The 20,803-nt window shown below is 38.7% G+C and overlaps 2 protein-coding genes and 1 long non-coding RNA gene across 5 annotated transcripts in view; 2 read left to right on the forward strand and 1 right to left on the reverse strand.

Moving 5' to 3' along the window:
• LOC122979695 overlaps positions 1-15,232 on the reverse strand; it is a 50,442-nt gene extending 35,210 nt beyond the window's left edge. For both annotated transcript variants that reach the window (XR_006402901.1, XR_006402900.1), the window contains exons 1-2: positions 15,146-15,232; positions 8,680-8,792 (exon numbers count right to left, since the gene is read on the reverse strand). This is a non-coding gene — a long non-coding RNA (uncharacterized LOC122979695). The remainder of the gene's footprint in view (positions 1-8,679; positions 8,793-15,145) is intronic.
• Positions 6,620-10,639, forward strand: sfrp2 (secreted frizzled-related protein 2). The gene is made up of 3 exons (XM_044347371.1): positions 6,620-7,711; positions 8,040-8,120; positions 8,492-10,639. Exons 1-3 carry the CDS (start codon positions 7,210-7,212, stop codon positions 8,794-8,796), a joined length of 888 nt encoding a protein of 295 aa, XP_044203306.1. The 5' UTR covers positions 6,620-7,209; the 3' UTR covers positions 8,797-10,639.
• tnip2 (TNFAIP3 interacting protein 2) lies at positions 14,997-18,658 on the forward strand. Of its 2 annotated transcripts, none has more exons than XM_044347370.1 (6): positions 14,997-15,713; positions 16,139-16,441; positions 16,645-16,734; positions 16,868-17,131; positions 17,264-17,380; positions 17,493-18,658. In XM_044347370.1, exons 1-6 carry the CDS (start codon positions 15,396-15,398, stop codon positions 17,766-17,768), a joined length of 1,368 nt encoding a protein of 455 aa, XP_044203305.1. In that variant the 5' UTR covers positions 14,997-15,395; the 3' UTR covers positions 17,769-18,658. The 2 variants fall into 2 exon arrangements, with proteins under 2 accessions (XP_044203305.1, XP_044203304.1); XM_044347369.1 differs by having other exon boundaries at positions 14,999-15,713; positions 17,490-18,658.
• Positions 18,659-20,803: the final 2,145 nt, after the last annotated feature.

Here is a 20,803-nt window from a genome sequence, read left to right on the forward strand (position 1 = left end):
TCCGTGACTTCTGGCAGAGTGGTAATTTGTTTGTGTCGCAGAGAACTTGTCTTTATGAAGTGAATGAATTTAAAGAGTTGACACTTTTTTATCTGCATTTATATTCTATAAACATGTAATTTTTTATTTTAAAATATTGTATATTTAAAAACTCATTTATATCTGTATGAAAACTAAAAAATACACTTTATTAAATCAACCTCATCAAATTCCAATAGAACCATAGTATTAAAAATGCAATATTTTTTTCCTTATACTTATTTAACACATATTCACCTCCAGAAGATAGAGAGGAAAAAGAAAAACAGCTCAAACCTCGGCTGTATATGTAACACATAAATGTACGTTTATCCACCTGTTTTGGTCATGTGATCACATCCAGAAATTTTGGAAAGAGGTTCACTCTGTCATCCAAGATGTTTCTAGTAAACAGTTTTATCTATTAAACCATATTTCACACCAAATCTCTGTTAACAATTATTTTGTTTCCGGCTAAAAACATTTTTTTTCACTTTTATTTGAGCTCTTATTTGAGCTCTTAAGCTCTTACATTTTTTTAAGTCAGAAGAAATTGGATACATAAGTTTTATTCTTAAATTTGCAAGGACAAAAAAAGTGAAAAGTCTTGAAGAAATTGAACTGAAACCTCCCTAACAGAGCAGGAAACTCCCCTCACTGAAATAAAGGCATCTTTTAAAATTATGCATACTCTTTTTCTGATTTTCAATCACATATGATTCAGTATTAAGGAGAAAACAGCAACATCCCTTTTGTGAGGAATGTGTGAATGTGGAAAGGGCCAAGACTGTGGGTGCCCTTCTCCCTATGGGGCGGAGATCAGGTACAGGTCACTCAGAAAACACTTCTCTGACAGCAGAGCTGCTTGTACTTTGGTCTAAGTTGTAAAATATCCCCGAGAGCCCTTCGCAGTGTGAGTCTTCCAGTTTCAGTATCGGTCAGGGGTTAAAGAGCAGGGCCCTACAGAAGGATCTGCTTGTCACAAAGACCCATGGACATCCTGCGAACATAAAACTGCCTGGCTCAGTGCTTTGTTTTATGGCACAATGACATTGTTTTCAGATCATCTAACTGCTATCTGGCTGAGGTTTTAAACAGCCTTCAAATATTGAAAAGTGCCTTGATTGTTCCTGAATACATATTCATCACATGGCGGCATGGTAGTCATCATCAGCCATGAAATGACTCATAAATGTCTGATCAATTAACATGAAATATCACTATTTGTGCTTTGTGACTGTTACATTGACTGATTACATTTTAATACAGAAAATATGGCCACTGCTATGTACAGCGCACGCATCTCTAATATGCATCTGGTGGTGCCAAAGCAACACATCCTCATAATGAAACAACCACATAGGTTCATTGTGCCCTCCAGAACAACTCATAAGAGCATTTCCAGAACGACCCATAGTTTTCTAATATGCCGCCTCTATTGGCAGTAATCGTAAAAAATAATTATGTTTTATGGTGTGACAACGCTGTGGTTAAGGTCTGGTTTGGTTTAGGCACAAAAACCACTTGGTTAGGGTTATTGAAAGATCATGGTTTGGGTGAAAATCATCACTTGGCCCGTTGTGTGGGTTTAAGTTACTACTTCCTTAAAGTTACGCAACCTTCGTCATCATGGCAACAGTGAACACCACGACAACAGCTGGAAACAGGTGGAAGGGGGAAGTGAAAAGCAGTCTCTTGCAGCTAAGTCCACTTTTAGCCACCTAATATGAAAATTTGTCACCTTATATTGACGTCATCTGATCTGCGTCACTTCCTTGGCCGCTAAATGGCGTAAACGTAACTATAGCTTGTTTTTGCCGGCTGAATTTTCAACCTATACCATCGTTTTTCTTGTCAGGACGAGCTGGCTAAAGTCTGGTAGAGTCGTCCCACGGCTGCTCTAAAACCCCATACTGAGTCAATTAGACCTGTACAATAGGGACATCAATTACGCCAAGCAGGCATAATCTATATGACTCTGGAGCTCTAATGAGATTAATTCCTCTTGGATGGGATAAATTCCTTCCCAAATGTCAATGGAGAAGCAGTGATTGAAGTTAACAAGCTCATTAGTGCACTTCAGGACGATGTTCAGAGCTGTATAGTTGATTCTCAGTTGGCAGTCAAGGAGTTGTGGAAAGACTAGTGGATAGTGAAGCCTTGTGGATCTTTGTTATTGGAGGCTACTTAATGGCTACAAATTGATCTGTAACAATCCTTATTTCTAAAGGCAAATTAACAGATAACATCATTTTGTTGTAGATCAAAACTAAGTATTTTAATTCTGTTCACTCAAAATGGCAGTGACTCAGCACAGTTAAGTGCTGAGGGTTTTAGACAAATTAAGTTACTGTAAAATATAATTTTCCTCTTCAAAGAATAGTTCTAAATTAAAATATGCTCACACACTTTTTTAGTAGCTGAGAAGATTATCACCACTCTCATTTCAGTATGATAAATATAAAGCTAATGATAGCGGCCAGTTTGTTTACCTTTACACAAAGACTGGAAACAAGAGGAAACAGCTAGCTTGGCTCTGTCCAAAGGAAACAAAATCTGCCTAACAACACTACTAAAGCTCACTAATTAAAACTTTATATCTTGTTCATTTAAATTTTACAAAAAGATAAATGCAAAAACAACAAGTTGCGGTTTTACAGGAATTATGTCACTGGGTCATATCTTGCCAGACAGCGTTGACTCCAGGAACATACTCCCCATAACACTATAAAATGTTGTTTTAACACTTCGTTTTTTATATGGTTTAAACTAACAAGATATAACGTGTTAATTAGTGGGCTTTAGAGGTGCTGGTAGACGGATTTTGTTACCTTTGGACGGGGCCAGGCTAACTGTCTCCAGACTGTGTGCTAAGCTAATCACACCAGCTGCTGGTGAGTGCTTAAAATAACATACAGACAAGAGAGTGGTATTAATTTTCTCATCTAATTTTCTTTAAGAATGCGAATAAGTGTACTTCCCAAAATGTTGAATTATTCCTTTAAATATAAGGCTGGCATTATTGGTTATTTTTCTTGCCAATAAATTCCATGAAAAGACAAAAAAAAAACAAAACAAAAAACAAAAAAAAACAATCAATGCATTGGTCCATCTCTCAGTACTTTCTGACTTCCTTACTCTATCCGTGGCTCTCAGCCCCAAAACCATTTGTTCCTGCTGAAGACATAAATCTTTAAAAATAGATCACAAACTTTTTTTTTTTTTTTTTTTCATTTTTAAAGCATGTAAGTCATTTCCCAATATAACTTGGCATCATAGTTTTTCAAATTTTTCACAAACATTACTCATACAGGAGTAAATAGTACATTTGTTGGGGACTACTGTCAGCACCATTGTTCATCATGTTGAAGGAACATGTCCCCCAGTGCAGCAGTGTGTCTCATTCATGTGTTTTAGTTTTTGCACAACAATTGAGCTCCATGGCACAGAGGAATAATCTATGTCAGTTTTTGGCTACACAGACAGTACTAAATAATAGTTAACAGGATCAATTAATTGTTGGTTTTAGTCTTTTTATAGGATTTGTTGACAGTAACAAAACATATAGAGTAACATCAGCCTTATATTCTAAACTATTCAGATCAGTTGTAATTTCATAATAAGGTTTGTGTAAAGCAAAGAAACTTAGCCCGAATCCCAAGATCCTACATGCGCTTGTGTGTATTAAAAATGGACTACTGGCAATCTGCTGAGAAACAGGACTCAAAAACAGGGCCTTGGTTTACATTACAGCATTGCTTTGATGCTCCTCACACTCAGCAGAGTCCTCATGAACATTCAATAAATTGATTCCTCAAACATTTCCACTGGGGTTTGGCGTTCTTTTGAACCTGCACCATACATTCTCTAATTGTTTTTGACAGTAGTCTAGCCCTTGGTTCTTTATTTTTTCAAAAAAGGAAGGAAAAGGGTGGAGTGTTGTGAAAAAAGAGAAAGAATGAAGGGTTACTGGGCTACAGATGGACCAGTAGGTCAGACAAGCTGTGTCTCATTTCCACACAGAGTTGTAATGAGAACCCGCTGGGGTCCCTTTAAGCACAGGCCTAGGATCAGCTTACCTCTATCCCGAGCCTCTAACCTTAACTGTCTGTGAAACGGTATTGTTAACAGAGACTGCATGGTATCTGTGTTTGGAATTGCAGTCTGTTCATCTTCTTTTGGTTCCTTTCCATCATATACAGCCTTTGTTTCTTTTCAACTCAAAAGGTGAACTTAAGTATCCAGGATGTATCACTTTGGATACTTTATCACATGTTTTACAGTCTGAGAGTGCATCATGAGTCTGTCAGCAGCTGATCATATTTAGTTGCTTAAGAAAGGTTAGCATGTGACCTGCCACACCACAGGTACAGTTTAGCAGGCTGACCTACTGCTTTTCTTATAGACTGCTCAGCTAAAGGGAGTCCAGTTGCAAGTTAACAGGGGGCTCTAGCACTTAAATGCCTGTATAAGTGTTTCTACAGAGACCCGAATAGAATTAACACACTTTGAAGGAAAGAAGATGAGGGAGGGAGAGTTGCCCTATAAAAGCAAGTTAAACTTTTGACACAGCCTGAAGAACCACTTAGGTCCCAGCTCTTGTGTTCTTAATCTTGATAGGCTTGGAAGACATTTTTGCTCTTTAAAACAGCTATAACCAATGTTTTTACAATAACAAAGGATCAAATGACTGAGTGTAATGTGAAATGTGTCACTCATACTGGCAAACTCACAGAGAATTATCAGCCAACTCCTCTGTTCCCCTCAGCGGTACAGATCTTTTTAGCACCTTTCAGCTAATTGTTTTGGTTTTTCGTCCCGCAACTTTTCTGTTTTCATTCACTCTAACGGCATCTCATAGCATCTTTTTCGACTGCAGCAGGCAGCTGTTTTCAAACGTCTAAAAGTAGATTGTACCCTACCTGCCCAGCACCAAACAGCAGACAGAAAAGTCACGAGCATTCAGCAACTACAGTGCTATTTCCCTCAACAGTTGGTGGAGAACAAAAACAGAGCTAAAAGGAGAATTAATATAGGACTTGCATTCTTCATTTGGGCAGAAACACGACTCCAAATGAATGATAATGTTGCTCTGTGTCTGCCAGATGTCTAAATAGGCAATGATTTACTGACAGGATCACCATATCAATTTAAAAGGTCTTTTTGCTGCAAGTTGGTAAGGGGCCAAAAAATCACATCATGCAGATTCAAAGAGTCAGCTCATCCAAATTACAGACATCCCTGTGGATATTCTTCATTCAAACTCATATGAGAAAACAGTCCCGAAATTGTTCATAGTATGTTCTGTGGATTACCCATTTCTGGTGTAACAATGACACGGTCTCTGGATAGATGAATATAGATGTTGGCATTGCTTTAAGCACCACAAATTCAATTAAGCTCAAATTTAACTTTTATGGAGATATATGTCATAACCTCTGCAAACAAAATAAAACTATCTGCATGGCTAGATACAACCACAGATAAATAAGAAAACTTTTTTTTTTATTTGAGTGAACTGACTTTAAATATAAAGAAAAATATTCAAGGTCATACTGGAGAGAAATATCGCTGTAGTACATCAGTCAACATGTGCCCACATTACTGTAGCTTTGCTCTAATTCGTTTCTGGAAATGGGCAATACATTCATCAATGTCACTAGTCAATAATGTGAATTCATGCATCACTATAAGGTATCTAATTCCATTCAGACTCCTTTGTTCAGGAGTTGGAAACACTTATTATATCTTCAGAACCAAAATCCAACACCTAATTTACGGGAGCAGCACTTTATTCATAATATACTATTTACACATGTCAGGTTCACCAAATCATTTATAGGTTCTGTCTTGTTTTCATAGGGAAAGAAAAACAAGTGAAATGGGACCTCTTGCCAAAATATTGTCTTTGTTCAGTTCTGCTAAAAATTTTGGCACATGTAGAGCTATAAACTTTAATGACAGGTTTCATTCAGAGCAAATAATCTACAACTGTGTTTTCAGTTCAAATACTTAGTTAAAACAAGCGACTCATAACCTTTCTGAATGATTGAAGAAGCTGCTAAATGGGGAAGGTAGGAGGCTCTGACAGACTCAACAGTGACAATGCAGGAATCAGCATGTGGTATTTTGTTCACAAGATGAGTTTTGGGATGGATTAACACACAACAATTCATAGCCTCTGGCAAAATATGCTGCTGCTGAGTTTTTCAAATTTTAGTTTTTGATGCTTTGAACATCACAAGCAGAAGGATGTCTCTGATATCTTAAAACTCTTAGTAAGTAAAACCAAAAATGCATGACTAGACACCACAAAGGGTAAGTGGGAAAATATGTCTTAGTCATTTGGGTGAACTGACCCTTTAAGCAAGAAACCCTAAAAGCATCACTTATTTCAACTTCTTCTGAAGAGAGGAAGAGGAAGGTCAAACCTGAGAAGAACCATTCTGCTGTGTGCAGACCAGACTGTAGCTCAAGGATGGGGGGTCTGAGAGTGGATAGGAGCCAGAGCTGCAGGGCAGGAGGAGTCAGATTTGGTTTCACCCCTGGGTGTGCTGAGTAGAGGTCTGCTTCTCACACCAGGGCAAACAGTATTTCACCATGTGGTATGAACCTGCAGACCTGCCCAGAGGATTTCACCACCATACTCCTAATGATGGAAAATTAACGCTCCACTGACCTGAGTTAAATGCCCCTACTGACATTTCCAAACTATTTACAGCATGAGTCTAAAAACAGCAAGTTAAGGGATCACTCAGGATATATTTCTGTTGATTCGGCGCGTAATGAGGAGAACCTGTCAGACAAGTTTTGTTATGATTTCCATGTAGGGAATGAGATGAAATAGAGGGGGAAATTGTTAAGAAAACGACTGGTGATAAAATACCGTGGGCTAAAATTAGAAATCAAACATGTCGGTCAGACCCAGAGGAGCAACAAGTGAGAATTCTTTGACCAAGGAGACAAATTTATCCACAAGGTTCACCTGATACAAGGAAACCAAGTGTGCTGAATGGAGAAGAAGTCTTTACGCACAATATACATAGACTCCTCCCAGACATGCCTGGAAGAAAACCTCTTGTTACAGTAGGAGCTGGCCACTGACAGAGGCTCCATCCACGCTGACTGATGCTCCAAAACATCTGAGTAACAGTCTATGTTCATATTTTGCGAGCTTTACGCATATCCAAAATGAGAGCCTTTATTTCGACAGTGACAGTGTTATGGGTGATAATACTACCCTGCATGGAAGCTATTCACGGATTGTACAGTTTTGGCCAGCATGAATTTTTCTACAAAAAGAATAACTGCAAACCCATTCCTGCAAACCTCCTATTGTGCCACGATATAGAGTACACGGAGATGCGCCTCCCGAACCTGCTCGGACACGAAACCATGAATGAAGTTCTGCAGCAAGCTTCGTCTTGGATCCCGCTGGTTCAGAAGCAATGTCATCCCGACACAAGAAAGTTCCTGTGCTCCCTTTTCGCTCCTGTCTGTCTGGACGATTTGGACGAGCCCATACAGCCGTGCAGGTCCCTGTGCGAAAGCGTTAAATACGGCTGCGCGCCCGTGATGTCCGCTTTCGGCTTTCCATGGCCAAAGATGTTAGACTGCGATCGTTTTCCACTCGACAATGACCTGTGCATACCACCTGCAGGCATCGATAACTTTGCACTAGTCACCAAAGAGGGTAAGATTTAATTGAACTGTATTTTAGTGGCAAATTTACCAAGAGTTGTGCGCAAATGCCAAATTCAGTTAGTGGCGCCTTAATTATAATAGAACATGTTTACTGCTTTATATGACATGCACATGTAAACAGCATGAATTTCTGATTCTGTTTAGAAACTTTGTGCATATGTATTATGTGCATATTTAGCACTGCACATATCATTTTGTAAAGTAGTCTATTATGGCAGAGCATGTATTATTTACAACATGTACATTATGTGTTCAGTCTGACAGGTTTCATCACTAGTATTCACTGTTTTGTTAACTGAGTCTTATTTCTGTTTCAGTGCCCAGAGTGTGTGATGCTTGCAAGGAAACGGATGAAAATGACAATGAAATTGTCGACAACTTGTGTAAAAATGACTTTGGTAAGTCTGCCCATTTATTTTATTAGACTAGGAGTGCCCAAGGTGAAGCTCAGGGCCCCAAAAGGTCATGAAGGGAGGTTCCAGGACATTTCAGGCAACATAAGGGGAAATTTCACTGTTAGATGTGTTTCTTTCACCAGAAAGTGCAATGAAAGAATGAGGATTGTGACCAGGATCACTCTCCTCACTTTTATCTTGCTTATTGAGTGGGTTTTAGCATCAAAACATATGTAAATACATAAGCCTTAGGCTTCTAACATGGCTTTCATTAGGACAGCACTACGTCAAAAAGAAGGATCTGTATCCAGTATAATGTTTGCAACAACAATGCCATTTTCCATCCCTTACTCTCTCTTCTGCATGCAATATAGCTCTGAAGATCAAAGTCAAGGAGATCTCCTACATCAACGGTGACACCAAGATAGTGCCAGAGACCAAGAGCAAGACCATTTACAAGCTGAACGGTGTGACGGAGCGTGACCTGAGGAAGACGGTGCTGTGGCTGAAGGACGGCCTGCAGTGCATCTGTGAGGAGATGAATGACATCAATGCTGCCTACCTGGTCATGGGCCAGAAGATGGACGGCCATCTGGTCATCACCTCGCTGAGGCGTTGGCAGAAGGGACAGCGCGAGTTTAAGAGGATTTCCCGCAGTATCCGCAAGCTGCAGTGCTAGGAAGAAAGAAAAAGAAAAAGAAAAACTGCATGTGTGACTGTTGAAGTTTAGTCAAGCCCTTCCCTGTTGACATTTTCATAATCGGGTTTCACTAATAGATTCCTCTCTAGATTCTAGCAAAGTTTTCCTGGTCTTAGACACACATCTCCAGTTTGTCAATGGTTTATCAATACAAAAAAATGCCAAATATCCTAAAAAAATTACACAAGATAGGCCATACATGAGGTTACAGAACAAAAAAAACTTACATTTATTTTATCTACAGCTGCAATTTTTATGGATTTTCAATTTCTGGAAGGTGCCAGGCCCCAATACACTCAAGCTACATTAATCAGTATTTTTAAAAGCCAACTTTGGGTAGCTAAAAAACACTAATTGGCCATGCCTTTTGAGCAGAACAGCCACAATTTTATCTGCTACAGACACAGAGAGAAGTAAAAACAGAATGACAAGTCGTTATATTTCTGAGATTTTGTGCAGTTCATCTATTGACTCACATTCATTTTGCACTTATGAGGCATTGAACTCCCCCTAGTGGCCACTTTTCATGTGGTTCGTCTTCTTGCAGGGGGGCCGTCTTTGCTGTCACCTCACTAATTGCAGTTAATTACACTCAGCTGGTGTGCCAGGTGTAGAGGAATTATTAATTACACGGTTGGAGCAAAAACTAACTCGGCATTAAATCAGGATTAAAAATGATTCACTCTAATAATCATTGGCAGATGTGGCCTAACTGTTAAATCCAGCAATGGAGGGAGAGATTATCACACTTTAAAACATCATTAAAATGAAAACTTTTTACTTTTATTAAAAACTTTAAACTTTTACAACATCCTTTTTTCTTCTGGTGTCACTAAAATATTCCTTGGGATGTACAGTACCAGTCAAAAGTTTGGACTCATCTTACCATTCCTTTGAATGAGAAAGTGTGTCCAAACTTTTGACTGGTACTGTACATCTGCTCAGATCTGTATCATAACCTAAAAATTAAAAAAAAATCACGTGGGGGGGCTTCAAACAGGATTCAATCATCAGCATTTTGTTTAGTTGTGTCTGGACTCTATTCAAAACTCTCATAGGAGCAAATTACATTAGAGGAGTCAAAGGTCTTGACACCTTGAGATCAATACCCATGATTGAAGTATTAAGGTTAAATAAAAAGAGACATTTTTAGAGGTTAAAAGTCTTCCTAATAAGGTGTTTGCATCTGATAGACTGTCACTTCTGTCATAGTTCAACAGACACCATGACTTGACTTGACCTGACTGGACTTGACTCGACTTGACACCATCACAAAAGTGGATTAATAATGTTTGGTGCATATTGAGTGAAGCTGTGATCCCCGTGTGCGCTTGTGTGACGTTCAAAGACAAAATAATGTTTGTGCTTTTGTATTCCTCCCGTTTTCTCAAACAAAAATGAGAGATAGCTGGCTATATTCTCTTCCTGTTCAACATTTATTCTTAGCAGTCTTTTTATACTTGAGCCACTGCATACTTTTCTACCACAGTATGATAAAACTAATATTTTTCTACTCCAGACTTTCATATTTCATTTGAACTTTTATGTTAAGCTTTGGTTTGCATCTTCATCCTGTTGTTTGATGAGCTTCCTGCTTTTACTCATTAACTGTTTTTAATTACCTGGCTTTTAGGTATTAATATCTGAGTTTTGGCTGATATAGTGTTGATTTGATGAGCAGTACTTTTAACAAATAATCATGTGGTTGTGTGTATGTGCAATGTAAAGTATTTTTTTTTTTTGGAAGTATTACTTTGTAAATATCAAATAACGTCCTTTATTCTTGTATAAAGTTTTCAGCCATTAAAAGCTGCCAGCGACATGTTTGAAATGACTCAGCTCATTGTTGTTCCAACAGTCCATTAAAAGTAAAGGTCAAATATGACTGCATTCAGAAAACTGATACACTGAGGAATAACAGAGGGGTGTCAAAGTGCCATGTTATATGGTGGAAAGTAAACCCATGTTATGTACTATTGATCACACAGCACCATCTAGTGGAATTATCTAACAAAATCTTACCATAGGTTAAAGCTAGAATCATGAGAGACATTTGATGTTGTGTCTATCAATATAAGACATTTGTATTTAATTAGAGCTGCAATGATTAGTTGATTAATCAATTAGTTAATTGACAGAAAATTAATTGCCTACTATTTTGATAATCAATTGATCATTCTGAGTCTTTTTTTTTTAAGAAAAAAATGTCCAAGTTGAATATTTGGTCCTCTATGACTGTAAACTGAATATCTTAAGGCTGTGGACTGTCGGTCAGGACAAAAGAGAACATTCGAAGACGTCAAGTTGGGCTTTGGGAAACATTTTCTGACATCTTATGGACCAAACAACTAATTGATTAATCTAGAAAATAATCGATACGTTAATATTTAACCAAATGAAACATTCTTCACTAACATGTTGCAACACTTCATTTTTTTCCCTATAAAATATTTGCACCAATAAATTTAGGTTTATGATGCAAAACTCATTTTGAGCTGTAAGTTATGTGACTGAAGCCAATCAAATGGGGAATTTCATTGACGAAAAAGATACCAAAAAGCACTTTGCTTGCTTTTGCTTTTGTCTTCAGTTATTCCACATTTATTTTTATTATGTTGTTTTTATGCCTGTTTGTTACTATCCTGCCTGTGAAGTGAAGCACTTTGTAATTTTTATTTTGACGAGTGCTCTATGAAATAATTCTTCACCTTTTTATTTACTTAATACTGAAAGGCACCCTGTAGCCCCAAACAATGACAGATTTGAAAACAAATGTGAGCTGCAACAAAAAATTACATGTCTCTTTAGATTATTTTTTTAATTAACTGATAGCTTGATTCATCTATAAAATGTCAAAATAGTGAAAAATGTCCATCACAGTTACCCAGATCCAAAGGTGAGGCCCTCACATTGCTTGTTTTATCCGACCAACAGTCTAAGACCCAAATGCATTCAAATTATTATGATGCCAAACAGAGAAAAGCAGAAAAAAGAAGAGAAGATGGAAAAAAGAGAAGACAGAGCCAGCAAATGTTTGCAGTTTTTGCTTGATAAATAACTTTTTAAATGGTGATTGAGTTGAATTTTAAGTCAATACGTTGATCAACTAATTGTTTCATGACTACATCAAAGTATTGTGCCTGGTTCTGTACAAGCTGGATGAAGGCCATTGTACTGTCAGGCCAAAATAAAACTATCCACTGGACTGTAGGAGAAGAATTAAAGACGTTTCACTATGCGTTATGTAGACTTGATCAGTTCTGCTCATTGGTGGGGAGTCCCAGACATTTCCACATCTCTGGGCTTATCGCTCCGTGATGTCACATGGGCTGCAGACAGTTATCGTAGTCGCACGAATCAAGGTGTGAATTAGTGTGAAACCAAATGAGAGGGGGGTGTCAGGGCAGCTCTGTAGCCTACAGCCTAAAAGATTTACATAGTGTCCCATAAGGAAGGAACATCACACTCAGGCACATCACTGTCTTCTGAATGGCACCAAAAGTGAACTATAGCTATACCAACCTAAAGGATTTAACTAACAATCACTTACTTACTTAAAATGCCATGTTAACACCCCCTCCCACAAGGTTTTTACACTACTTCACACCTTGATTCATGTGACTGTCACATGACTCCCATGTGAACTTAATGACTCACCTTCACAACTCTCATGTGATATTATGGTGGGATTGACCCAGAAAGGCTTAAATATCTGGGACTCCCCGCAGGCCAGTTGAGATGATGAAGCCTCCTGAATGAGCGGCTTCAAGTCTTCTGTTCTACTCCCACAGTCTAGACAATAGTTTCATTTTGAACTAATAATGCATAAAAGTGCTCTGTTCTAGTAGTCCAGAGTCCAACCTGAAAGGAAATGGAGTTTTGCCAGGGTTTTAGTATATTAATTATTCATTTGTGGTCTATGCTTAGGGACTGGGCTGCAAATGATCTTCAGTTATACACCTGTTGCATTTTCCCTATGTAACCAGGTTTACCTAGTAAACTACAAATTGCAACATTGCCCTTACACAGTGGAGGAAGAATTATTTTAACATTTTACTTAAGTATAAGTAGCAATACCACAGTGCAGAAATACTGTTACAAATAAAAGTTCTGTATTCAAAATGTTATTTAAGTAGAAGCACACAAGTATTGGCATCAAAGTGTACTTACAGTACCAAAATTAAAAGTACACATTATGCAGAAACGCCAATTTCAGAATACTACATATTATATGATTGGATCCTAATTATTGATAAATTATTGTGTGCACATAATGCTGCAGCTAGTAAAGGTGGGGCTAATATCATAATTTATTAGTTGATTGTATTTGTTAATAACCTGAATCTGTAAAGTAACTGAAGCTGTCAAATAAATGGAGTTGAGTTAAAAGTGCATCAAAATTGTACTTAAGTACAGTTCTTGAGTAAACATAGTTTTTTACATTCCACCACTGACCTCACACATGTTCGAATGATAATACTTTCCACAGTTAAATGCTTTCTTTGGATTGTATGTGGATTCATTTTTCAAATTAACATTTTATGATATGATATTTCAATAACTGTTTATTTCCCTTGTGAAACAATCTTCAAGGATACATACTTGCTGCATTATGAGATGTACAAGCGGGTGTCAAATTGAAGGAAAAACCAACATAAAGTGTCTTAGTAAGGTGTTGGGCCTCCATGTGCTGCCAGAACAGCTTCAATGCACCTTGGCATTGATGTCTACAAGTCTCTGAACTCTTCTGGAGGGATTAACACTATTCTTCCAAAAGATATTCCCTTGTTTGGTGTTTTGATGATGGTGGTGGAGAGCGCTGTCGAACACGTCAGTCCAAAATCTTCCATAGGCGTTCAATCAGATTAAGATCTGGTGACTGTGAAGGCCATAGCATATGATGCACATCATTTTCATACTTATCAAACCATTCAGTGACCCCTCGTGCCCTATGGATGGGGGAATTGTCATCCTGGAAGAGACCGCTCCCATCAGGATAGAAATGTTTCATCATAGGATAAAGGTGATGACTCAGAACAACTTTGTATTAATTTGCAGTGACTCTTCCCTCTAATGGGACAAGTGGACCCAAACCATGTCAGCAAAATGCCCCCCTACAGCACAACTCTGAATCCCCTCAGGGGGTCAGATATTCAGACCTGTGCCAGTTTTTCCTTTAATTTGTGGCCCGTCTGTTACAAAATACATTAAAGTGGGAATAGCCTATGTGATGAAATTTAAGTATTGGTCAAGAGCAAAGTTTTTGTTCATTTATCTGTCAACTATTTTCTTTATTATGCGATACAAAACTAAAGAAATTAGTAAAAATGTCCATCATAGTAATCCATGAAATGTTTTTGTTTTGTTTGTTCAAGAGAAAGCAGTAAATTCTCACATTTAACAGGCTGGAGGTATTTTTGCATGAAAATTGATTATTAAAAGAGTTGCCAATTGTTGCAGCTTAGTGTCCTGTTTCCAACATTTCGGAAAGCAAAAATACCCCACAGATCATTAAGACCCACTCAGTGGTCAGTCATGTATGAATCATGGAGCTTGAAGCTACAATATACAATATCTCTCTCACTCACTCACTCACACACTCACACACACACACACACACAGATACACGGGTTTGGCCATAACTGCGCAATTCAGGCTACTTAACAGAGGAATTAAACATCATAATGAGAGAAACTCTCAATTATGATGCCTTCACAGTTATGGGAAAAATAAGCCTTTTGGGGGAGATTAACAAATCAAATATGATGACTGTGGATTTATGGGGATTTTGCTATGACACTCCGACTTGCCTTTATATGACGTTTGGGGGGCGGGAAACGTAGATACCCAGTAAACTACCGTTGGGAAAATTAATACTTTTTGAATGTGTATTGTCTGTTACTCCATGCATAATATTAGCTAATACTGTGGGGAACTTTGTGTGATAGTTCTACATGTCATGCTAACTACTTCCTGTTATGTCTACAATGGCAACTTTTGGGTTGGATAAATAAAAGGTCAATTAGATGTATGATAGGGATGTTTTCTTCTTATTCACACTCCAGCTATGTGGCCTAATTTGTAAAACATAATAATACAAAAATACCTTTTTTACTGGAACACTTTTTGTTTGCTATTGCTAAGTATTTAGTGCATTGAAAATCGCACTTCTCGCCTAGAGGCTGAGTTTACGACGGCCGTGAAGGCAGCACCGGTATTTCTTTTTCAGCCGTTGGTGAGACCTAGCTTAAAATTTTTTAGCCTGTACCTAAGATTTGTGTGTCTGTGTTTCTTTACTTTTTGTGCCAAGAGGCTATAAAAACTTTACCTCCCAATGACGAGTGAGGGTGAATCTTTGAAAGCAGACAGGCTCAGTTTGACGAAGCACAAAAAAGTCCGAGGGGAAGTTCCCTAGGAAATCCCCTGTTCGGGGATATTATTGTCGACACTGATGCGCCAAAGCTCCGACACAATTGACCTCCCCAGTCCATTTCGAAAAACTCAAGGCTAGAAGCAGATGTGTCAAATACTGGATTATTATTAAGACTGCTCCTTCTGTCAAATCTACGAATCTTGCAATGGATAGCGTGAGTATGAACACGGATAACGACATGCTGAAAGACAAAAACAGGAGTTACAGCACGTTGAATACTCTGTATCATGAGACGCGGCAGGAGATCGACCTTCTCAACAAACAGATCTTCGTGAAGGACAACATCATAGCAGATTTAAAAACGAGGCTGGGGAGATATGAGAGGATTTATATGACTGTAGGAGATAAGGAGTCTGTGGTCATCGGGCCGTCCAAGTCCTTGTTGGAGAGTTTATGTAAAGAAGTATGCAAACTGAAACAGAAGAGGAATGAAGTAGAGTTCAAAGCGGCCAAACTAGCAGAGGTAAAATATGTTGGAAATTGTTTTTTTTAATAATTTTGCAGATGTCCTTTGTAGATACATTAACCACAGATCTATTGGTACAGACATTAAAGCTGAAGAATATTTATAAAGTCCATATATACATTAAGGGTGTTTTTATCATTACTCTCACAATGTTGTATTAGTTTTAAATTATTTCCTGAACCTCATAGATGCACATAGACCTGTGACCAAATGCATAAGATCTTAAAAGAAAATTGAAAACCTACAGTTATAATAATGAACTTTATTTATGTGGCACCTTTCACATGTAAAATGCAGCTCACTGCTTTACATAATAGCCAAAAAAAATACAAATTAACATTGTACTAATTGATGTGATCATGCAATTAATCTCTCTGTCTTGTCCCCGCCCCCTGTACCCCCCCACCCCCCACCCCCTTCAGGAAATCAAGAGGTTGAATGGGCAGCTCAGAGAGAAGGAGCTCGAGTTGGAGAGCATCAGGTGTCAGCCGGACCACGAGAAGGACCAGGAGATCCAGAGGCTGCGGTTAGCCTTGGAGGACAGGGAGCGGTCAGAGGCCACCAGGGCCGTGCTGTGCAATTCCCTGGCGGAGGAGGCCGACCAGCTGCGCAACCAGCTAGGCGCGACCGTGAAGGTGTGCCAGGAGCTGCTGGCCAGGCTGGAGAAAGAGAAGAAAGGGGGAGGAGAAGTGGAGGAGATGGCTCAGCAGCAAAAGGCAAAGGAGGTGTGTGACGCCCCAGCTGTGTTGAAGTGTTTGTGTTAACTTTGGGCTTCATGGGGGCAACTGGTGCCTGTTACTCACTTGTGCATTGGACCATATGCTCAAAGTACCAGAAAGTGTTTCTATATGGCTCTCAAAATGCAAACTGCTTTTTTATCTTGATTTGAAGAGCCTGGTTGTAACTCTCCTTCCTCTATTTTCTACAGTTGACAGACTGCTCTGACAGGAGTAGTGTTAACACCCAAATCTGTCAACTTAAGGAGGAGAATCAGCAGCTAAAGCAGCGAGTGGCATATGTAAGTCTCAACTATAACAAGTTCACTAGTTATGCTCAATGATAATACTTTTATTTTTGACAAAACTTAAGTGTTATACAGAGCATAGTGCATGATTAGAGGGTCTAACCTTTGTTGTACTTGTTCCTTTTAGGTACAAGGTCTGAATTCTCAGTGGCAGAAGTATGATTCCAGCAGGGAGGATTATATCAGAGGCTTGTGTCAGAGGCTGAAGGAGACCACTGGGCAGGGCTTGATGCCTGGGCTGGGCTCTGTCAACACTGGATTGCTTCATCAGGAGATTTCCAGGCTCAACGGCTTACTGGAGGACAAAATGAGCGAGTGTGCGAGGCTGGGAAGAGAAGTGGAGGAAATAAGGAGACATGACCAAGAGCGCATCCAGACACTGGAGCAGCAGGTTGGTGCAACATTGTGGTCTCAGAGTGTTGAGTGGCATCTGATGTTTTTTCGTACAATCATAAAAAATTTGATTTATAACAAACAAAGCAGTAAAAATAGAGAGTAAAGGTTATTTCTTTCACTTCCTCAGGTCCTCATCTATACAGACGACTTTAAGTCGGAGCGTGCTGACAGAGAGCGAGCACAGAGCCAGATCCAAGACCTGAAAGATCAGGTTTATCAGTTGAAGCAGCAGCTACACAAACAGGTGAGACAACAAGGAGGATAAGTGCATCTAGTGGCGCATTCACTTCCTTTTTTTGGTGTTGGCTTGTGCTCGTGCAGTACTAACAGTGTGTGTACATCACTGTCTTTAGCAGGGAGCAAGTCGAGAGAGCAGAGAGGTGGTTCCCATGTGTCGCGTGCACATTGGACACAGGATCTCCTCGAGGCGACACAAGGACTCTGCAGAGCATCTGCTGAGGACAAACACTGAAGCGCAACAACAGCCTGCAGCTGCAACAGTGGCACCGAACCCTGTCTGGAATGAATACCCAGGCCTGTCAGAGTTACAATGCCCGCGCTGCCTCACCAAGTTCGATGACATGGATGCAGCAGAGTACCTGAACCATTGTGAAGAGTGTGCCAAACTATAAACGGAACAACACTCATTTGGAAAAGACACTTATCTCTTGCTGACAGTTACTGAACACTGAAAAGCAGCACTACATGGCTGAAAATAACCCGAGTGGAGTTTCCAATTCGGAAAGGCTTGACTACAAACGAAACAAGTGATTTAAGATGTTTTGTACATATTGAAGCAAAACTGTACAAACCAGAGTTCCCCTGTCACAAGAGAAATTAGTTCAAGTCTTTTTAAGCCTGCATGTAGTTTTGTAAAAATCCAGGTTTTAAGTGTTCTCCTATGGGTGGGCAAGGGGTTATCGTGGTAGGGAAGTGGATTTATCAAATATCATATACCTCAACATGTCAAATTACAAACTTGTTGCACTTTCTTGACATTTAGCCAAAATAAATAATCGTTGGACCGTACGATTAAGAGATTTGTGATACATAAGCTTCTAATGTTAGATCTAGACATCTAGTTGATAATGTGGTGCTATATAAGTTGTTTATTTTTGATGGAACTTTACATATTTCTGTTCTGTAAATTATATATTCTTAACAGATTTAAAATATATAACTATTATATTTATATTTATTCTCTTTGCATAAATAATTGGAGGAGGCAAATCAATCTAGTGCAATGTTTTTAAAACAAAACAAAACATCATTTTGCCTTTTTTCCACCAAAGCCATGAGAGATTTTTTTCTGGTAAGTTTTTGGGATCAAAAATCTTAAAACACATTACAACTGGAAAAAAATGTTTAAGATCCAACTTCTTGTAAAGACCGAATCCCGACTGACAACTTTTTTTTTTTTTTTTTTTTTTTTTTTTAGAAATGGTGCTGTTTTTTCTTTGAGCTGGCACATTATTTTTGTAATAAAAGATTGTTTACCCACCCTTTATCTTATGGTGATTTATATAGCTTTAAATATGTCTCATTATTGCGTGGTGTATTTTAATTCTTGACTGTCTGCAGCCTCGAGCTGTAACCACAGATCATAGCCCAACCACGAAAATGTTGGCGCTACTTAATCTAAGTGTGTGTGCATGTCTTTTAGTGTGTGTTTCCATCAGTGTCACGTGTGTGTGTGTGTGTGTATGTGTTTGTGTGCGGTGGAAAACCCCTTCCCAGTGTTGCCTGAATGGGCACGCTGTACTGTGACAGCCAGATTCCCAGCTGTTGTGTGGCTGAAGCAAACACTACAGGGGTACTGAGAAGACCAGTGGAGATGGTATCTCAAATTACATCCAAACCTTCAACAACTGCCTGCGGATCAGTTAGTGACTAAAACATGCAGTCAGTCGCTCTGAAGTATCATTTTGACACAAACAAGCCAGCAGTGCTATTTGGTGAATCAGTTGTCATGGGTTTGGTGCAGTAAGCACAGGAAGCTGGACATCCCCTCTTTAAAAAAGGAAGTAGGCTGTTGCAGAGTATAGAACATATGAAGCCAAACAACCCCTGTAGTTTTTGTTTGATTTTTGACTAGATATTAAATACAAAAACCAGACAATTGAACTAGAAGACAAAACACACCCTTAAAACTGAAAAGCTGAATCCATGAACAATAAAACTCAATTCAGTACACTCAGGTTTTGTTTGTTACAGCCTCACTGGGTCTAGTATGACTAGTAGACTACAGTATGTTGGCTAATGTTACCAAACCTTGGATAGACAACACAGGTTGATGACTCTTCATTGACCGGATAATGAGGAATGTGGAAGCAAAAGTTTAACAGTCTTGCTTTAAATGTGCAACATATTACCTTTTTAGGTCAAATAGAAACAAGGTAATTCTGGGTTTCTTATTACATTTTTAGTCCATCCTTTAAAGGAAAAGTTTGACATTTTGGAAAATACACTTGTTCGCCTTCTTACCAAGAGTTAGATGACAACATTGATATCACGCTCATGTCTGTATGATAAATATGAAGCTGCTGTGAGCAGCAAGTTAGCTTAGCTTAGCACGGACTGGAAAGAAGGGGAAACAGCTAGCCTGGCTTTGACCAATTTGCCAGGTAACCAGCTGAGATATTAACAGTCCAAGACAATAAATAATCCAGAATATAGCCTCTAATAAAACCGCTTTTGAGTTTTTGTACGGTTTAAACACATGAGATATGTGTTAATAAGTAAGTTTTGTATTTTGTAACTGTTGGACTGAGCAAGGCTAGCTGTTCCCACCTTTTTTATGCTAAGTTAAGCTAACCAGCCACTATCAGTAGTTTCATATTCACAATAGAGACATAAGTGGTATCAATCTTCTCATCTACAGACAGGTGACAAATTAAAGGAAAAACTAGTACAGGTCTGAATGCTTGACCCCTACAGTGAGGGGGTCTGGTGTTATGCTGTAGGGGGCATTTTGCTGGTATGGTTCGGGTCCACTTGTCCCATTAGAGGGAAGGCTCACTGCAAATCAATACAAAATTGTTCTGAGGGTTAGGATCCATTGATGAAACATGTCTATCCTGATGGGAGTGGTCTCTCTGAATGGTTTGATGACTATGAAAACGATGTGACTCATATGCTATGCCCTTCGCAGTCACCAGATCTTAATCCAATTGAACACCTATGGAAGATTTTGGACTGACGTGTTAGACAGCGCTCTCCACCACAATTATCAAAACACCAAATGAGGGAATATCTTCTTGAAGAATGGTGTTCATCCCTCCAGAAGAGTTCAGAGATATGTTCAGAGATCAATGCCAAGGCGCATTGATTCACCTTAGTATTACCAACACCTTTGTAACACCAACATAAACACCAATATAAAGTGTCTTAGTAAGGTGTTGGGCGCACATGGTGGCCCAACACCTTACTAAGACACTTTATATTGGTGTTTCCTTTAATTTGACACCCATCTGTAAGTCTCTGTCAAAAAACCTCAAAATACAAAAACTATTGCTTTAATACAAATTAAAAAAAATATAGAAATCTTTTTTACCAATAGTAGAATTAAGGTTATATTATGCCTTATTTAAGAATTAAGGCATAAAATAAGACTTGAAAAGGACTACTTCTAAAAATAAAACGAAAAAGTTTGAAAGTTGGTACATCA

This window comes from Thunnus albacares, chromosome 3, assembly GCF_914725855.1.
Source record: "Thunnus albacares chromosome 3, fThuAlb1.1, whole genome shotgun sequence".
Taxonomy (NCBI): domain Eukaryota; kingdom Metazoa; phylum Chordata; class Actinopteri; order Scombriformes; family Scombridae; genus Thunnus; species Thunnus albacares.